Source organism: Mustela putorius, unplaced genomic scaffold (genome assembly GCF_011764305.1).
Source record: "Mustela putorius furo isolate JIRA1106 unplaced genomic scaffold, ASM1176430v1.1 tig00000275_pilon_pilon_pilon, whole genome shotgun sequence".
Classification (NCBI taxonomy): Eukaryota; Metazoa; Chordata; class Mammalia; order Carnivora; family Mustelidae; genus Mustela; species Mustela putorius.
The window spans coordinates 3,557,737-3,577,499 of NW_025421341.1; the positions used below are offsets into that span (position 1 = coordinate 3,557,737).

The window sequence follows — 19,763 nt, forward strand, 5'->3', positions numbered from 1 at the left end:
GTCTCGCCCCATGCATCTCTTCCATCTGGATGTTCATCTGTGTCCTTTATCACATCCTTTTATCACAAACCAATAATGTAAGTACGGATTTCCCTGAGTTCTTCAAGCCGTTCTAGCAAATTATTGATCTCAAGAAGGGGTTTGTGGGGATGTTGATTTATAGCCAGTAGGTCAGAAATATGGTAACAATCTGGGACTCGAATCTGGCATCTGACATGTGTGTGGTGGTGGGGGGGAGTATTTTGGGGGACTGAATCCTTAACCTATGGGGTCTATGCTAACTCCTGGTAGACACTTTCAGTGAATTATAGGACACAAGCTGGTCTCACAGAGAATTGCTTGGTGGGGGAAAAACCCACACACATTTGGTGATCAGACGTGTCCAGAGTGAAGTGTTGTGTGTGAGTAGTAAAGGAGAAACACAAAGGAAGACTGAGTTTTTCCTACCCAGTAATAAAGTGAGGGAGATGGCTATTTGCATTAAAAAAATGATAAACTGGGGCACCTGGCTGGCTCAGTGGTTTAAGCCTCTGCTCAGGTCATGATCTCAAGGTCCTAAGATCGAGTCCCGCATCCGGCTCTCTGCTCGGCAGGGAGCCTGCTTCCCTCTCATTCTCTCTGCCTGCCTCTCTGCCTACTTGTGATCTCTGTCTAATAAATAAATAAAATCTTTTAAAAAAAAATGATAAACTGTTTTTCCTTAAAACGAACAAACAGCAAACCGCTTGTAGTGCCTTCGAAGAATATTGCGTTCACAAAAGCTGGTCTCTACCTTCAAGTCCGTACCCCGCACGAGCTTTGTGTGATATCAAGGGCTGGTTTCTGCTGACAATCCGGGACGGTTTGACGCCCCAGTTTCGCAAACCACCCGCTGCGAGCCGCCCACTTTCCTTCTCGCGGACTCTGCTGCCCCCTGTGCGGAGCTGGGGGCAGGACACGGGATTTTTTGAACAAAGCTTTTCATAGAACAGCGGTTTGTGTGATTTCCGCAGCCCACGATGACATGGGACATTTTCACTTCTCGTCCATTCATACCCAGACGTATTTGCTTAGGCCCGCGCCTGCCCTCGCCCTGCCCCGAGCGCTTACCCGGCGGCGGGCATCCCTGGAGAGGGGCGGTCACCGCTGAGCCCCCCGACCGGCGCGCCGCGGGGCAGCGGACGGGGACGGTCCCCCACCCCCACCCCCACCCCCACCCCCCGTGGGCTCCCGCCCTTCCCCGACCGCGGGCGGAGACGCCCGAGCAAACGGGCAGCCTGGGCAGCGGGAGAGGACGGACGGGTGCGGGCCGGGGGCCGGGAGAGCGCGGCCGGGGCAGCTCCCCGACCGGCCGGTCCCGGCGAAGCGAGAAGAGCAGGAGAACCAGGGAAGAGCCGCGGCCGTCGGGGCCGGGCCGAGAGGCCCAGAAGCCCGTGGCCAGGCAAGCGGGGAGCTGCATCCTGGGGTGAGCTCGCTGCCCGGCCCGGCGGCCCTCCTGTGCCCGCCCGCGGCGCTGGCCTGCGGGTCCGCTCCTCTCGCTGCCCGGGGGCGTCTCCGAGCCCGGGGTCAGGGCCAAGGGGCGCGAGAGGATTCCGGAGGCGGCCCCGGAGCAGCTGCTGGCCGTGGCCGTGCGGGGTGCGAGGTTTGCGTTTCCAGCCCAACAGGAAAACAGTTCGCCAGCTAAGGGAACCGTCAGATCGTCAGCACAGATCTGCCTGACCTCATCGACGGTGCGCAAGACAGAGAAAGACACCAAGAGAGGAGAACCCCAGGGACCACCCGTGGTATCTGACCCTCGGCCTATGAGACATGCTTAAACTGTAGTTAGGGCTCCTTCGCCCTGGTTTCCCTCCGCGCTGGGATGCTGCTGCACCTCATGGAAGCCGTTTTGTCTTTGTCAGATTCGCACGCAGGCAGGCATTCATCATTTCTAGGTTTTCATGATTGATCTCATTTCCGTGTGGTGCTTCATCTTTCCCTTCGGAGAGCCTTTCGGCAAAAGTTTTCTATTTTCTTCTTTCCTTTTAGTTCACTCTCAAACATCAAATAAGCATTTATTTCTATACCCTATAATAAGGTTTTCCATTCTCCTGGCCTCTTGGTAACTTCTTTGGTGTTATCAGTCCTACAGGAATTTGTAAGAACATAACACCCCTCAAAACAAAACAAAACCAAAAGACAGAGGCGCCTGGGTGGCTCAGTGGGTTAAGCCTCTGCCTTCAGCTCAGATCATGATCCTGGGGTCCTGGGATTGAGCCCCGCATCGGGCTCTCTGCTCAGCGGGGAGCCTGCTTCCCCTCTCTCTCTGCCTGCCTACTTGTGATCTCTCTCTCTCTCTCTCTCTCTGTCAAATAAATAAAAAGACATATTCCTCATTAGTCCACAACAACAGGATCAAAGCTGATTTTGATAGTTAAAATACTTAAAAATAACACTGAATAGATGCGTCAGTGGAAGGCGAGTCCATTGGCTTGGGGGCACACCAGCCATGGTTCAGATGATGGCACTGCCCCTTAACCTCTTGGAGCCTCGATTATCTCCAGTGTACAATGGGCATAATAAATGTCTACCTCATACATTTGTTTTAAGGAACAAACAAGCAAATAAGTAAGTGTTTTGGAAATTATAAAGCACTAATCAAATGTAAGGCATGCTGTTCAATTGCTCAGTGGAGGGATGTAGATTTCATAATATTTCCTTTTGAGCACCATTGTTCAAATCATGACAACATTTTTCTTTGCCCATACCTCACTGTTCTAGGATCTTGTCAAAAAAAAAAAAGGAGTGATTCTCTTTTCTCTGCTAGGCTCCTGTTAATTAAGTGACTCTTGATAAAACTAGCAAGACAAAAATTTCTGCACACAAGAGAACAGCATTGCATTCAAAGAGGGTTTTTTTTTTTTTTCATCCCCCTTCATTGTTTACCCAAGATAAAGTCAAATAATACTCAGCATCCATCCCTCTTCAGGCCACTTTTTTTCCCTCTAGAAGCCCAAATCACTTGAAACCTTAAAGGGAGAGATTGACCCCAGGTATGCTATGGTAACCCTCCAGGGACTGAACTCAGGAACTGCATCCAAGCGGCTAGACAACTTGACCCCCTTTAACAGCCTTTCTTGGACAGAGATGATTGACAACATTAGCATCTAATTACAAACTTCTTTTTCTTATTAGAGCAAAAAGAGGATTTCTTTTCCTCTAAGAGAAATACTAAAAGTAGGATCCATATAGAATTTCCAGGGAAAACAGAGAAATGTCATTAAAATTTGCAGAGCATGAACTGCTTCTGTTTCCTTACCTTGTCACAACACGCCCATGTGATCTCTTGGGGGGCCCGGCCAGAGTGCCGCGGGGCCGCGCTCCACAAGCCGCACTGACAGCTCATCCATCCCAATTTTTCATTCGGAAAACGTCCAGGGAGCCCCTCAGTCTGCAAGTCAAATTAGCCATGATCTCTGAAAGGTTCATTATTTAAACCATTTCCCCCCTGAAAATGACAGATTATTCCAGATTCCTTGGTGATATTTTAAAAAAATCCTTTTTCTAATACCCTCTGGAAACCAACCCCCCCCCCCCAAATATTAGACTTTCAGGGAAAGAAGCAAACAGGCAAGTAATCTGAAGGACACAAAACCGGCTTGTTGCCAGTTCCTTCCACAACTGGCCTTTATCCCACGGTGGCGAGCTCCTGTTGAGGAAAATCCAGCAAAGGGGCCACAGGGTCCCAGTAAAGGAGGGGAAAGAAGGGTGTTGGGTGGGCGCCGTGACCGAATCAGTCTGAGTGTCTTCGTGGAACTAATTCTGCTCTGAGAACACTTGCTGGATAAACTCTTTATATAATAATCTCTGCTTTGGATCAAGGAAATGAACCTAGGGATACTAACCTCCCTGTAACACGATTCAGTGCATGCCATTTCCCTTTAAAACCTTCAATACGTATCTTTGAATAAATGAGTGGTGAATCGTTAGTGGTTATTCATTGCCTATAAAGTTTTAAAAGTGGCCTTGGAAGATTTCCATAAACGGAAGCCAATATATATCTCATTCATTCCCTCGTTCAGTGAAGATGTACTGGGTACCTAATAAGGAAGGAACTTTTCTTGGTGGTGGAGATTCAGACGTGAACAGATATACCACATACTTGGACCTAACTTCTTGGGGCTATATCTGATCTTCCACTCTTCATTAGCACTAGGGCTGCCCACCTGCCCACACTCTCTTAAACATAATCTAAGCTTCTGCTACTTTGTCAAGGTTCTTTATCCTTCCCTTGCAGCACCTGTGGGCAATTCAAACTTTTCCCTCAAAAATTAAGTTCGAGTGTGCCTTCTGCTGCGAGCTCCCTCCTAACCACACTCTCTCTCCTCCTTCTCTGGTGGGAAGGATGCACCGTCCTCTGAACTCACCGCGAACTCCACCTGCAGCTTTGTTTTCGAATGATCTTCTCTATCACTGTTACTTCAGTCTGGTCTCCTCTGTCTTTCAGGGAAGGACCTTTTCACCTGTATGTACAGCAGCCGGACTAGTGAGAGTCAGCACTTAGTAAATAAATACATGTCAAATAAACAAATGAACTAATGAAGTCCTTGCGACTTAAGTTGCAGAACTGTTTACACACTTGACAATACATTTCTCAAATTCCCTTAAAGGTATGATTTCATCAACTCAAAAGTCAAATAGGTCATTTGTTCAAGATTACTCAAGGCAATGAAAATGTAAAAATGCCCATAAGAAAAAAAAATGTGTTGGACTGCATCTCTCATTAAAGTATCTGAAGCAGAATCATGTACTATCTCCAGAGAAATAAAATTGGAAGAGTGTGCTTGGAATCGCTGAGTGACACCAGTTCTTTCTAAAATGAATCCATAGTTTCAAGACTTCAACTGAACTCACGTCAATCCCCTAATCGTCTCACTTCTTCGGTTATACATGCAGATCGATCCAACTGAACATATTCTCCATCTACCTGGGCTGCTGAACAATATGAGAATATCCTGCAATCCTGTGGGACAAAAATATTTTATTTGAGAAAGAGAGAATGAGCTGCGGAGAAGGACAGAGGAAGAGGGAGAAGCAGACTCCCCCCACCCGAGCCAGGAGCCTAACATGGGCCAGTCCCCGGACCCTGGCATCATGACCTGGGCCACAGACAGATACTTAACCGACGGAGCCACCAAGTTGCCCCTCCCTTGGGACATCTTAAATGTCCCTGATGAGTTCCTTCTCTTATTCCCTCAAGAGTTATTTCCAAACTACTTCTTCTCAAGCTACCTACCAATCTCCATCCCCTCCAATTCCAGCAAGGACAACAGAGCTCTCCTCATGATAATAACAATAATAAAATATATCAACAGCATTTGCCAAGCGCTATGCTTACTTAGGCATTTTACCTCGGGGGCATTATCTCAGTTCATCTTCACAAGGAACACCACTTACTGACGTAGATACTATTATCCCCATTCTACAAATTGGGAAACCGAAGCACACAGAGGTCAAATAACTTGCCTAAGATCTCACAGTCCGTAAGTGTAATATCCGGGTCCTGAATCTAGGACTTGGATTTATAACCAGATATGACAAACTCTAGAGCCAACTGGTACTGGTAAGCCTACACTAGGTTGACTCCCTGTTCTTCTCCTCTCTTGGGACATGGTAAAGGCCGGGAGAGGATTTTTTAATAGCCTGTGTGGCTCTGGCCCCAGGCTAGCTCACGCTGGCCTCTAGAGAACATGCCTGTCTCTGTTCAGTCCAGTTTTCCTGCAGCCAGTGTCAACTAGTCTGTAGGAGGAGAGGCAGTGGAGGTCTACATCTATGAGTTTTATTAACTGCATTGACCTAACCAGCCTCAGCTAAGGTTGTCAGAGCAGAATATAACAGATGCCACAGACTGGGTGACTAAAACGACATTTATTCCTCACAGTTTTGGAGGTGGAGAAGTCCAAGATCAAGGTGCCAGCAAGATCCAATGTCTGGCGAGGGTGGCCCCACTGCTTCCTGGTTTGCGGGTAGCCATCTTCTCCTGGCAAGGCAGAGAATAGAAAGGGTCAGCTCTCATCTCTCTTTTTATAAGGGCACTTACCCCTTATACAATCCCACTCACAAGGTCTCCATCCTGAGGACCTAATCACTTCCCAAAGACTCCATCTCCTAATACTATCACATTAGGGATTCGTCTCAACACACGAGTTTTGAGGGACACAAGCATTCAGTCCATAGCACAGCCTTACTGGAAAAAGCAATTGATTTTATACAAAAACAAAACAAAAACATGTCTCCTTTCATTCCATCCCTTTTGATTTTCACGTAGGTTTCAGTAAAGTGCCACCGGGGGCCATTCTGACCACCTCTTGTCGCCATTAGGCCCACTTACGTCCCCAACTCCACAGGCACTTCCATCCCTCCTACTAAGCACAGATGTCACCACACCGCACTGGGAATGGAGTGGTGCCCCAGCAGATCACTTCTCAAACTTTAATGCACACATGAATCCCCAGAGGATCTTAATAAAATGCAGATGCTTATGCAGTAGGTCTGGGGTGAATCCTGGGAGTCCGCACTTCTAAAAACTCCCGAGTGACACCCACGCTACTGACCTCCAGCCCCCACTTCTGAGTAGCAAATGCCCTTGATATTTGGCACATGAACTATCGGTTCTTCCTTGGTGATCCTGTGAATGCTAAGTGATTTTCTTCCCAAATCAGTAAATTACGTTCTGCTCTGGAGATTAAAACCACGTGGATATGCAGTTGCCTGTTACTCACTCTACATGCTACACGCTATGGACACCAGTTATTAAGCTTCCATGTTTTAAACTTTAATTTTTTGCATAAGTTTGATTTTTCTCACTTACATCTACTTGTTTCTGAAATAGCAGTAAAACTGTTTTTCTCTTTTGCTACTCACTCACATACTATGGGCAACTTTTCATGCCTACATGCCACCACACTGGCTTCCTAAGGATTCAGGGAAAGGTTTCTCTTCCTGTCTGAGAAAATCCATCTGTGTCCTGACTCCCACCTCTTCCCACCTCACAAGAAACTCATTCAGGCAGTTAGCTTTTTCTTGCTCATCAGCCTCTTTCTGTTTTATAGTCTCAAATTTCTCTGCAGTAATAATGATAGAAAACTTTCATAAAAATACACCACTTAAGTCCTCACTTCAGCAGCACATATCCTAAAATTGGAACGATACAGAGATTAGCATGGCCCCTGCGCAAGGATGACACACAAATTCGTGAAGTGTTCCATATTTTTGTAAAGTGTCAGGATATAAAATCAATGCGCAGAAATCAGTTGCATTTCTTTACACCAACAACAAGACAGAAGAGAAATTAAGGAGTCAATCCCATTTACAACTGCACCCCAAACCATAAGATACCCTGGAATAAACCTAACCAAAGAGGCAAAGAATCTATACTGAGAAAACTATAAAGTACTCATGAAAGAAATTGAGAAAGACACAAAGAAATGGGAAAATGTTCCATGCTCATGGATTGGAAGAACAAATATTGTGAAAATGTCTATGCTACCTAAAAGCAGTCTACACATTTAATGCATTCCCTATCAAAATCCCATCCATGTTTTTCAAAGAAATGTAACAAATAATCCTAAAATTTATATGGAACCAGAAAAGACCTCGAATAGCCAAAGGAATATTGAAAAAGAAAGCTAAAGTTGGTGGCATCACAGTTCAGGATTTGAAGCTCTATTACAAAGCTGCCATCATCATATTGTACTGGCACAAAAACAGACACATGATCAATGGAACAGAATAGGGAGCCCAGAAATAGACCCTCAATTCTATGGTCAACTAATCTTCCACAAAGCAGGAAAGAATGTCCAATGGAAAAAAGACAGCCTCTTCAACAAATGGTGTTGGGAAAATTGGACAGCCACATGCAGAAAAATGAAATTGGACCATTTCCTTACACCACACACAAAAATAGACTCAAAATGGATGAAGGACCTCAATGTACGAAAGGAATCCATCAAAATCCTTGAGGAGAACACGGGCAGCAACCTCTTCGACCTCAGCCGCAGCAACATCTTCCTAGGAACAACGCCAAAGGCAAGGGAAGCAAGGGCAAAAATGAACTATTGGGACTTCATCAAGATCAAAAGCTTTTGCACAGCAAAGGAAAACTTAACAAAACCAAAAGACAACTGACAGAATGGGAGAAGATATTTGCAAACGACATATCAGATAAAGGGCTAGTATCCAAAATGTATAAAGAGTTTAGCAAACTCAACACCCAAAGAACAAATAACCCAATCAAGAAATGGGAAGAGGACATGAACGGACATTTCTGCAAAGCAGACATCCAGATGGCCAACGGACACATGAAAAAGTGCTCCATATCACTCGGCATCAGGGAAATACAAATCAAAACCACAATGAGATACCTCACACCAGTCAGAATGGCTAAAATTAACAAGTCAGGAAATGACAGATGCTGGCGAGGATGTGGAGAAAGGGGAACCCTCCTACAGTCTTGGTGGGAATGCAAGCTGGTGCAACTACTCTGGAAAACAGCATGGAGGTTCCTCAAAAAGTTGAAAATAGAGCTACCCTATGACCCAGCAATTGCACTACTGGGTATTTACCCTAAAGATACAAACATAGTGATCTGAAGGGGCACGTGCACCCGAATGTTTATAGCAGCAATGTCCACAATAGCCAAACTATGGAAAGAACCTAGATGTCCATCAAGAGATGAATGGATAAGAAGATGTGGTATATGTATACAATGGAATACTATGCAGCCATCAAAAGAAATGAAATCTTGCCATTTGCAAAGACGTGGATGGAACTAGAGGGCATTATGCTTAGCAAAAAAAGTCAGTTGGAGAAAGACAACTATCATATGATCTCCCCGATATGACAAAGTGGAAATGCAACGTGGGAGGTTTTGGGGGTAGGAAGTGAGGGAGACAAACCATAAGAGACTCTAAATCTCACAAAACAAACTAAGGGTTGCCAGGGGGAGTGGGGAGGGAGAGGGTGTTGGGATTATGGACATTGGGGAGGGAGGGTATGGGCTATAGTGAGTGTTGTGAAGTGTGTAAACCTGGAGATTCACAGACCTGTACCCCTGGGGCTAATAATACATTATGTGTTTATAAATAATTCTTTAAATGTTGAGAAAAAAAAATACACCACTTAAGGGACACCTGAGTGGCTCAGTCATTTGAGCGGCTGCCTTTGGCTTGGGTCATGATCCCATCATCCTGGGATCAAGTCCCACATCGGGCTCCTTGCTCAGTGGGGAGCCTGCTTCTCCCTCTGCCTCTGCCTGCCTGTACTCTCTGACAAATAAATTAAGTCTTTAAAAAAAAATACACTACTTAAAAAAATATGGAGGGGGCGCCTGGGTGGCTCAGTCTTTAGGCGGCTGCTTTTGGCTTAGGTCATGATCCCAGGGTCCTGAGATTGAGCCCCACGTCGGGCTCCCTGCTCTGTAGGGAGCCTGCTTCTCCCTCTCCCACTCCCCCTGCTTCTGTTCCCTGGCGCTCTGTGTCTCTGTCAAATAAATACATAAAATCCTTAAAAACAAAAAACATGGAGAACAATTTAGCAAAATTTTAATTGCTAAATTTAGGTGAAGGATACATAGGTGTTCGTTTTACTATTCTTCCAACTTTTTTCATTATTTGAAAAAATTTTAAAATTTAGGGTGCAGTTAGATGTAGGAATAATTAACAGTTTTTCCTATTTGCAAGTTTCTTCCCAGGACATATTCCAGAATATGACTTCAGTCTTAAATCTCCTCCAGAACCTCTCATTCACTAACTTGCTACTAATCTTCCAAAAAAAGTTATTAGGCCATTTTTAAAAAGTCTGCGTCCAATATGATATACAAGCACTTCCTTTCATATTCTTTTTAGATTATTAAATAATTTTTTGAAACTTAGTTTTTCTAGCACCAATGCTAGAAATATCACGTACACTCTCTAGTTTACTTACTCCTTCCTACTATAAACCTTGACTTCCTGGCAAATCTAAATTCTGTGTCAGATCACCTTAAATTGTTTTCCTATCCACATTTTTAAAAAAAGGAGTGGGGGAGGACTCTGTGCACTGCCTGCCCTCTTCCTCCTGCCTTATCACACACCCCACCTCCCACAGGTGACAACTAGGGCCTTGAAACACTGCACTCCAAGTGCACACTGAGCCACTGGCCCTCCTGTCCCTGCACTTCACAGTGGCCTCCAACTGGGCCAAGAGATTCTCTGAGGATCAGAGAGGTCAGTCAGCATCTTAAATGCTTTTAGTTTGCCTTCCCCAAGACTTACGTGGCATTTATCCAACATAGATGTTTAAGTATTTGTGAAATAGTTTATCTAGTTACTTCCTAGGCAAATGCTGCCTAAAATGAACTGCTTTATACACCACGATTTTAGCAGACATGAGTCCTGTCCAAACAAATCTCAATGGTTATCAACCTAGAGGCATTTTTAGTTGTTATAACTAGGGTGGGTGAGTGGTTGAGGTCAGGGATGCTGCTCAACCACCTTACAATGCCCAGGACACCACCCCCACTACAAAAAGGTCCTCTAACCCAAAATATCAATGATGCCATGGCTGAAAACCCCTCTCATAGCTGTAGTTTCTATTTCTTTTAACCTAGGAGATTTAAGGGGCACTAGAAGCCAAAGAATCAATTAAACCTATACAGATGCAACTGCCTTTTCTAGCTGCTTTCTTATTTGATGAAATTTTTTGGTTTTTCAAGTATTAAGTTCCCTTGTCTGGAAAACCCAGAGAGCTCAGTATTATTTAAATGGCACAACCACAACAGTGCAGTGCAGTAACAATACAGTCAACTAAGATTAAAAACTGGTCTTAAGACTTTAGATATAATAAGTTTTATTCATCTGGTGGTACTTGATGCTCACAGGGCACCGTACAACAAATTTTAAAAATACAATTATGAAAAAATTGAACAGCCAAAGAGATCAATTCCATCGGAGGGCCCCAGAAGAACCAACAGAAGCCCACAGAAAAACCCACCCACTGTCTCCCCTTAAGAACATTTTCTTCCTGCTTAAGTTTGGCTTTAAGAAACACCAAAAGAAAGTGCGAAAGAAAAAGTCTTCTCAAAGTTAAAACTTTACATAGCGTCTTTCACAAGGGTATGTCACAAAATGCTTTCCTTATTCAATAGTAAGCATACAAAATTATCCAAACGTCTATGAGCCTTTATTTGGTCCCATCCTTTAAGGTCACTGCCATATTCCCCTCACCTGTCTTCAAATTATTTGCATCAGTAAAAAAGTCAGATCAGGCAGTCTCCTTTGTTCCACAACGCCACTACAAAGCAGATTTATTTTCCATAAAGAGCCAGGGCCCAAGCAAACTGAAGTTACCCAAGTACTTGAAGTGAAAATAGAACTAAATTTATCCAAGACTGGTTTAAAACAAATTTTGGCTTTGAAGCCTAATCATTTTCCTCAATTCTCACTATTAGAAATTACTAAGAGTCATTTGACATTAACTACGGGGAAGAGCAACATACAAAGTTACACGGGGGCTACTATTACAAAAATTTCAAGAATAAAAAGATGATTTGGCCAATTTGTTTTAGCACACACTGACATGTTGCCACAGTTATGTTACACAAGGAACAGTAAGGAGTTAAAAATTCCGCCTGGAGTGTCAGCTAATGCTCAGTATTCATTTTTAAGAGTCAGCCAATTGCAAAGCGTCGTGTGAGCCTCCAAAACAGGAGGCCCTAAGTGTTCACAGTTGGAGGAACCAACCTCCTCGTCCCAGTGGACCAGTTTTCCTCACAGCAGCAGAGTCATCCCAGGGTGACCCTGCTGCACAATCTCGTTTCTCATTACACTTCACCGAAGTACTAACCAAAGGAGACAACACTACTGTGGGCAGTAAAAGGACTATGAAGAAAATTTTGGTCGGAAAATTAGGAAAAGCTGAAAATGTATTTAAAGTCATTGCCAAAACATAGTAAGTACTGCTTTAATGCTTGGTTCCTCTAGAATTAAACGATTTTGATTTATGCTTGACACCTACAGATCAATTTAAGCAAACCCAGACATTTTAACCACAGTACGTAATAGGCAACTAGATGTGTCTCCTCTTTTCCACTATTCCGCATTTCTTAAGGGCAAGGGGCAGGTCAAAAGCACCTTTGCATCCCCTACACTAAGCACAGTGACTGGTATACAATAGGTATTCAACAAGTATTTTCTGAATACATTGTTGAGTAGTGGCTTATGACACGGGAAAGAGCCCAAAGATTGTCTTATTCTATTAGCAATACTTAGGTAGAAAGCAGTTTTGAAGTAAGGATACCTTCCCCACCTTCTAACTACTAACTCAAGAGTTAGGACTTGAATCACTTCTCTTAAACATGTTCATAAAGCATTTTGAGAAATCAAGAGATGAAAGGCGCTATGTAAGTGCAAAATAGTATTATGCAAGACAGGTCAGCAAAGGTGCTATTATTTTCTATGGTGATGAACGGTTGTGCTAGTTTGAGGTGAACCCTCAAAGCTACTCTTCTTGATGTCATTATCAACAGAACAATGGAATTTGACAAAGATGCCATCACTTTATATAGTTTATATTCTGCTAACTACTTTCTATAAACCAGGTAACAGAAAATAAAATTAAGCCACTTATTCTACACAAACCAATACTTCATCAAAGTTCCGCATTTTACAAGTCATGTTCAAAAAACACACACAAGTTAGCATTTTGTACACAAATGTTTATTTCTCAATTAAACATTCCCTTTAAACACAAGGAATGAATTCTAAATTCTCATAAAGATGAATTAAAAATGAAATCCCTCCAGTATAGCGTGTGTAATCACTGTGTTCTTGGTCACTACTGGCGTTTACTGTTTAACATCAAAAACAAAGACGGGTTATTTAAAAATCATGCTACTGATTTCTAGCTCTTCCTCTATGACCAGTTCTACCTGATCTGCAATGTTTAAAAGTTTATATCACCAAATCGAAGCAAGTTTAAGAGGTGAAACAGCTGTGCATTAAACACAACATAAACAATAAAGTTATAAGATATAGTCAAGTTCGTAACGAATATAGGTGTTCTTATCATCATTGTAGATTCTTGGGTAATGTGCTATGAGCGCGTCCTGAGAACCAATGTAGATGGAGTTGTAAATCTTCCAGTACACGTCTCTGACTTTCCGGGCCGGGTGAAACAGACCCTAGAATAATTACAAGTCATATTTTATTTCAGTTTTCAGTAACATACAGAACCTTAGCAAAACTAAGCAAAAAGCCCACAAAGATGGATTCCAAATACTTCCCTTTAAAAGGGAAAACAACCTGACAAATGTACAAAGCTGCAACAAGCAAAGACAAAATGTGATCTCTCCTCCCCCACAAATGTCCTCCCATATGGTACAAAATGCCCTCTTCATAATTAGTAACAGTAACTGAATCCCACTGAATTATTTTCTGCACTGAGTAGCCCTTGAAACCGTCACTGCACCTGTAAGCAATACTGCAACATTCTACACGGTCCGATAGCGACTCTCAGCCCCTCCAGGGCTCCCATGACCGCCTGGATCACATGTGGAGAGGTCTCAAACACATTGGGCCATACATAGTTCAACAAGTGATTCAGTGAATCTTCACAACCGAATCCATACACCCCGAGTGACATGTGCTGCACCACCGCACTAGCCGTCTGCCTGTGTACAAGGTCCCTGTAACAGGACGGGGGGCACAAAAGCTCTTCGTTAAGACACACCGTTAATTTTACAAGTATTTGCCTGCCTTCATTCAGAAATGCAACTTGGGGAGAAGGAGCAAAACTTTTTTCAAACATCCCATGTTAACTGCATTTATGTTTATGACAAATCACTGAGTTATTCTACAATTACCCAACTGAGTACAAACATCAGGTAATAAGGCTGTCGGGGGGGATAAAGAACAAGTTCATGCTCTTTGACTTCAAAGGAAATTAACAATACCTTAAAGGTATTAAGAAAACACACTGAATTAACGACTCTATTTCTTATCGTCACTGTAATAACGCTTCATTGATTAGACCTCCCTCCTGGCAAAGCAATATTCCTCATTAATAACTTCCCCAAATGAAGTACTGTTTCCTCTCATTTAGTAATTTTCAGTGAGCTGCACCTCAACTTAACAGTACAAAGAATATAATATTTAACTTCAGGGCACACACCTCAAAGGCTGCCTGCGCTACGACAATCAGGCACGCCTCACTGAGGAGTATGAACAACGTGCTTCTAGTTTCCTGGGCCCACGGTGTCCAGACTTTTACAGAGCACGGTTCTTGCTCTGTCTCTGACTTGCATTTATACCTTGTGGTAACTTGTTCAGTCCTAGTAAGTCTCCCTTTCGGAAGGGGATGAATGAGTAACTTTAATCTGTACACAAAAGTAACTGAACTGGCTCCAATTTGAATAGCTTATCTTTCCTGAAAAATAAAGAGCCAAGACAGTCGTGCCCACTACCTGGACCCTGACCCTTCCTTTACATTCTTCAGTTACTTTTGTACATAAAGCCCCTCATCAGTCTAGACAGAGGCATCAGGAGTCGGTCCAACAACTCAAGCAGTGCTCGATTAATGGCCGCTCTCTGCACAAGCGGGGGCCTGAAAGGGGAGGGGCGTGGCAATGTTCAGAAGTTCAAAAGCCTAACGGAAATCTCGGCTTCACATCCAGTAACATAAAGCTAAACAGATCAGGTCTCTTTGTCACATCAGTAGGTTCATACTTATCACTTCCTCTATATTTGACTTTAATTTTTGAAACAAAAGCATATCAACTACTACTTTTCAAAATGTATTTGGTCGAAGATACGAAAGGGGGATTAAAAAGATGAGGGGGTACTTGGAAAAGAACATGTGGGGAACCAATATAGCGTTTATATTATCTGAACAGTCATGTTCAGTTTCATAAAAATCCGCTAATCATAAAAATTTGCTAATTGCCCAATAAACGGGTCATATAATAATTATTCCAGTAAGTTCTAAAGGAAGAATTACAACTACTTTGTTGCATTTAATTTAGGTCACTTACCTATCCATTAAAGCATCTTCAAGCAACGGTGTTACAGCATAAATGTAGTCCTTTCCCATTTCACCGATATATTCAAATAAGAAGGAAAGCGATTTTAACACTCCGTTTTGAACATTCAGCTCAGGAACTCTGTATTCATTCATTAAGGCAGGTAGTACTGTGAAGGGTGAACATGTTTCTGCGACGATAGCTATTGCTACAGTGGTACAAACTCTGTTCTGCCTTTCCTGAACTTTGAGGTTATTTAAAAGTGTAGCCAAAACATCATGAGGGCTGAAAAAAAGCAATGTGTCAACAAACTGTCAGATTAGAAGTCAATTTTTTTTTTTTTTTGAAAAGAAGAAAGTGCAAAGGAATATAACTTTATGGTAAATACTAGGAACTTTTACTTATTTTTTAAGATTTCATTTATTTGAGAGAGAGAGAGAGAGAAAGGAGAGCACAGAGGGAGAGGGAAAAGCAGACAGCCCAAAGCAGGGCTTGATTCCAGGACCCTGAGATCATGACCTCAGCTGAAGGCAAGATACTTGAATGACTGAGCGGCCCAAACACCCAAGAACTTCATTTCCATTAAGTATCCTGTGAAGTGGCAACCTTCTCAAGGTCCCCTACACCTCCTTGGGAACTTTGTACTATCACTTTGCTATCACTCAATACATCTTGCTTTGCTGCCTCCCCTGCAAAGTATAAATAGATAGACATTTTAAAAATAAGTAAAAGGGACACCTGGGTAGCTCAGTATGTTAAGTGTTTGGTTCAGGTCATGATCCCGGGGTCCTGGGATTGAGTCCCACACCAGGCTCCTTGCTCAGTGGGGAGCCTGCTTCTCCGGCCTGTTCTGCCTGCTACTACCGCTGCTTGTGCTCTCTCCCTCCCTGACAAATAAACAAATAAAATATTTTTAAAAAAGAATTAAAAATGTATCTCTTAATGAAAAAAATTCAATGGATTCATTATCAAATGTAATTTTTAGTCTTTAGTAAACTTCCTAATATAAAGAAGTTTAATTAAATGATTAGAATGAATGATTCTAGAGTGGTCAAAACACGGCCACTAGAGCTTGGCAGTATCCAACCCGTGGTCTCTCATGCCCCAACACACAAGATCTACTTTCCTTTTCTCATCTTCCCTCCCACGTAACTTTATTACATCTATACGTCTTCAAGCATTTATTTTACCACAAACTTAGAAAGACACGGGAGCTATTTAAAAAAAAAAAAAAAATGCACAAAGGCTGTTCATTGCAAAGATCTTGAATGTGTCACTGCTGAAATAAATTATTACTGCTACCAAAAGAGGGTGATGGTAAAGAGACTTTGTCTTCTTATTCTTTTACTGTCTGAAAATATTTTCTGTTACTAAGCTACATGTATATATGGTATCTCATTTTCCAAAAAGACTATTTCTTCTAGTTTGATTCTGATGAAGTGGAAGCAAATAACCATAGATTATCTAATAGATATAATTTCAGTTGTTTGTGGATTCATTTTAGAAAATTATTTTTTAAATTTATTTATCTGAGAGAAAGAGAGCAAACGAGCAGCAGGGAGAAGCAGAGGCAGAGGAAGAAGCAGGCTTCCCGCAAAGCAAGGAGCCCAATGCAGGACTCATTCCTAGGATCCTGGGACCATGACCTGAGCCAAAGGCAGATGCTTAACCGACTGAACCACCCAGGCATCCCTAGAAAATTATTTTTAAAACACAAAGCACTGAGGTGCCTGGGTGGCTCAGTTGTAAGTGTCTACTTTCAGCACACGTCTCAGGGTCCGGGTATCAAGACCCATGGCGGGCTCCCTGCTTTTAGCAAGGCGTCTGCTTCTCCCCGCTCTGCCCTTTCCCAGGCTTGTGCTTGCTTACTCTCTCTCTCTCTCTCAAAGTAAGTAAAATCTTAAAAAAAACAACAACACACAAGCATTAACATGAGACTTAAATTATGCTGATTGTTTTCTTAAGAACTGGCCATAACATTTTAAACAATATCCTGAAAAAGACCAACAGAAATTTGAAATTACTCCAAAGATGGTACTGTTTTCCTTCTGAAAATATCTGAGGTGTGATTAAATTTTAACTCTCCATCTAAGGGCACCTGGGGGGGCTCAGTCAGCTAAGAATCTAACTCTTGATTTTGGCTCAGGTCATGTCAGGATCCTGAGATCGAGTCCTGCAGTGGGTTCCACACACAGCGCGGGAGTTCACTTAGGACTCTCCCTCTATCCCTTCCCCCTGCTCTTGTTCTCTAAAAACAAATAAATAAATACATCTTTAATTAAAAAGAAAAAAAACCCTAAAACGATTTTAATTCAATCTGAAATTTAAGAAAACATCTCAAAAACTGAAGGTCGGTGGTTAAATGATGTACTTCTCAACTGTATTACTGACACCGTGCCTTTAGATAATGACTACAGAAACAGAAGCTTTTCTAACACTATGAGTTTATGACAAAGTTAAAAATACATACATAAAGGTAAGTAATACTCACCCAATGGCCTTTGCAATGTAGCCAAATGTGTTGACTGTGGCTCTCCGAATAGCTTTTTTGTGAGCTTTTAAGAGCTCCAAAAGCTCAAAGCAAATCCTCATCCATTCTCTCGCAGACACATATTCAGCTCCCCTAATTTAAGAAAAAAGTTACTTTTTTTGGTGGCAACAAGACATTTTTGAAGGTAAACTTACAATTCAGTTCTCAAAACACGATCACCTACTCAGTTTAAGCATTAAATAAAAACATTACTCTTCAGAAAGGATGGTTTAATCTTAAAACCATATTGCCACCTCTCATTACCACCCAAATTGAAATTTCACTGAAAATTTCACTGGATAGTCTTACCATATATAGTTATATTGGCAACATTAAGCAAATCTGCAGTAAATAAAAAGTGGCTAAATGTGAAAACCCATACAGCTCATAAAACTGTTTACATAATCTGCTTACCTGTCAGCAATACGTCCGACAAGATCGATACAATTCTCTTGTACTTTTTCATGCCTGTTCTTTAAGATGGGGGTGAGTCTAGGCAGGAGATCTTTAATTGGTGGGGTCATCTTATGCATACCTATTTAACGAAAGTCAACACACTATCAATAAACATCTGAACTATACCCTTTGTTCATTTCACCTTTTACTCAGCAATATAATATACACGACCAGGCATAAATATAAACTTACAGCTGCCTATGGAAAGATAAAGCTCCCGATTCTGACCAGACTCAGAATTTTTAACTTTTTATTAAAACTTCTGATTATGCATAGAAATGAGAGAAATTAGTGAAGTGATTTAAAGAATGATGGATACTCGGCAACAAAAAAAAACTTTTATCTGGTTCTGGAATGTATTTGTACACTCACATTTAAATATGGGGACGGTTTATGTTCCGGCCATACACAACAATATAAGCCAGAGGTAGACATGTAAATTAAAGCAAAATTTTCCAGAAAGGGCCCCCTTACCCTTTAACTGCAAAACAAACAGATCTCCAGTCTCCCTGCAATGCAGGGCATACTTGGATGGTATTTACACCTATGAAGAGAGAAAAAAGGAGGCAGCTGGCAGGGGGCTCTTGCTCTAACTAGAACTGCTTGCTCTGATTCTCTCTCCATTGCTTTCCCCATGTTTCCCTGATTAACAATATGGTTTAAAACTCCCTGCAAACCAGAGCCCCACAGTGGCCAAGTAACTGATTTTTGGCAAACAGCTATCTTCAAGTATAGAAGTCAGGGGTAAATTGGGGATTATATGTAAATGCAGTGGTTCAAAGATCTCCTATATTGCATAAAAGACCCTTACGAAATAAACTGAGAGAAACAGTGGCTACCAGAGTCAGCTATTCTGACCTCCTGCTAGGTTATTTTGGCTCTTCTAAACCATACAGAAGTCACTTTCCCAACAGTCACGTCAACTGGAATGAAAGATTAAACAAAAGACACCATTTGTTTGCTTCACCATAACGTCCTAAAATAATAAAATCTCTGTGCTCCATACCCAAGAGCATTTGTAATATACTTGTGTCTTCACTTTGGGTTAGGAAACTGAATGGATAAAGAATTAGACATAAATAAAATGAAACAACAACTTGAAAAACTCACTTTTCTCCCTGGTTAGGTTCCTGGAACATGACAGCAAACAGAAAAACCTGCCATAATCATGTACTAATTCAAGGTTAAAGAAATATATAATATTTTGTCCTGAAACTCAAACTTCAGCATTGTCTCCTCTCACTCCCTGAATACATTTCAGGTGAGATACTATTTTTATTAGGAAATCTCTATTCCAACTTCAAAGTTTCTTAAGTTCTAATTCTAACTATTCCCACCTCTCTTACAGGTCCTAACCTTGTCCTCTTTTCTCTTTTCTCTTTTTAAAGTACAATATAAATGAGTTTAAACAATTAAGACTTCTGGGACATCCCAACTTCACTATAATTTTGAAGTAAAACAAAATATCAGAAACCATTATTCAACTCCTAAATACGATTCTGTATTTTACTTTTAACAAAAACACACAAACAAAAAAACGAAGTTAGAGGAACAGAACAAAAAAATTCTTACATGACCAGCAAATTCCATACCTATTACATTTACAATGGCCTTCAGTGCTCCAAGAATGCTGCCCAATACTTCAGGGTACTCTTCACCCAAATATTCATACAAAACAACGCCCAAGTGCCCCATCAATTTTTCCTGTAATAAAAAATAATAATAATATTAAAATGTTACTATTCACATGAAACTATCTGGTGA

At 41.9% G+C, this 19,763-nt stretch overlaps 1 protein-coding gene, 1 long non-coding RNA gene and 1 other non-coding gene across 7 annotated transcripts in view; 1 reads left to right on the forward strand and 2 right to left on the reverse strand.

The window, feature by feature from the left end:
* Nucleotides 1-2,274: 2,274 nt before the first annotated feature.
* Nucleotides 2,275-7,179, reverse strand: LOC123391641. Its single transcript, XR_006606334.1, has 3 exons — nt 4,873-7,179; nt 4,386-4,481; nt 2,275-3,409 (listed from the first exon to the last, which is right to left on the reverse strand). It is a non-coding gene; the product is annotated as an uncharacterized LOC123391641 (long non-coding RNA).
* LOC123391705 lies at nt 7,129-7,232 on the forward strand. The gene has a single exon (XR_006606400.1). It is a non-coding gene; the product is annotated as a U6 spliceosomal RNA (small nuclear RNA).
* Nucleotides 7,233-12,691: 5,459 nt separating this feature from the next.
* The window catches only part of SF3B1 (splicing factor 3b subunit 1), a 37,548-nt gene continuing 30,476 nt past the window's right edge, over nt 12,692-19,763 (reverse strand). For 3 of the 5 annotated variants that reach the window (XM_004772162.3, XM_004772163.3, XM_045078516.1), the window contains 6 exons: nt 19,592-19,703; nt 17,958-18,078; nt 17,505-17,636; nt 15,026-15,298; nt 13,465-13,681; nt 12,692-13,177 (listed from right to left, as the gene is read on the reverse strand). In XM_004772162.3, the coding sequence (XP_004772219.1) occupies nt 13,019-13,177; nt 13,465-13,681; nt 15,026-15,298; nt 17,505-17,636; nt 17,958-18,078; nt 19,592-19,703 (1,014 nt within the window). In that variant the 3' untranslated portion in view covers nt 12,692-13,018. Of the gene's footprint in view, nt 13,178-13,464; nt 13,682-15,025; nt 15,299-17,504; nt 17,637-17,957; nt 18,079-18,473; nt 18,544-19,591; nt 19,704-19,763 lie in introns of those variants that run through there. The other 2 variants (XM_045078515.1, XR_006606335.1) reach the window with 2 other exon arrangements.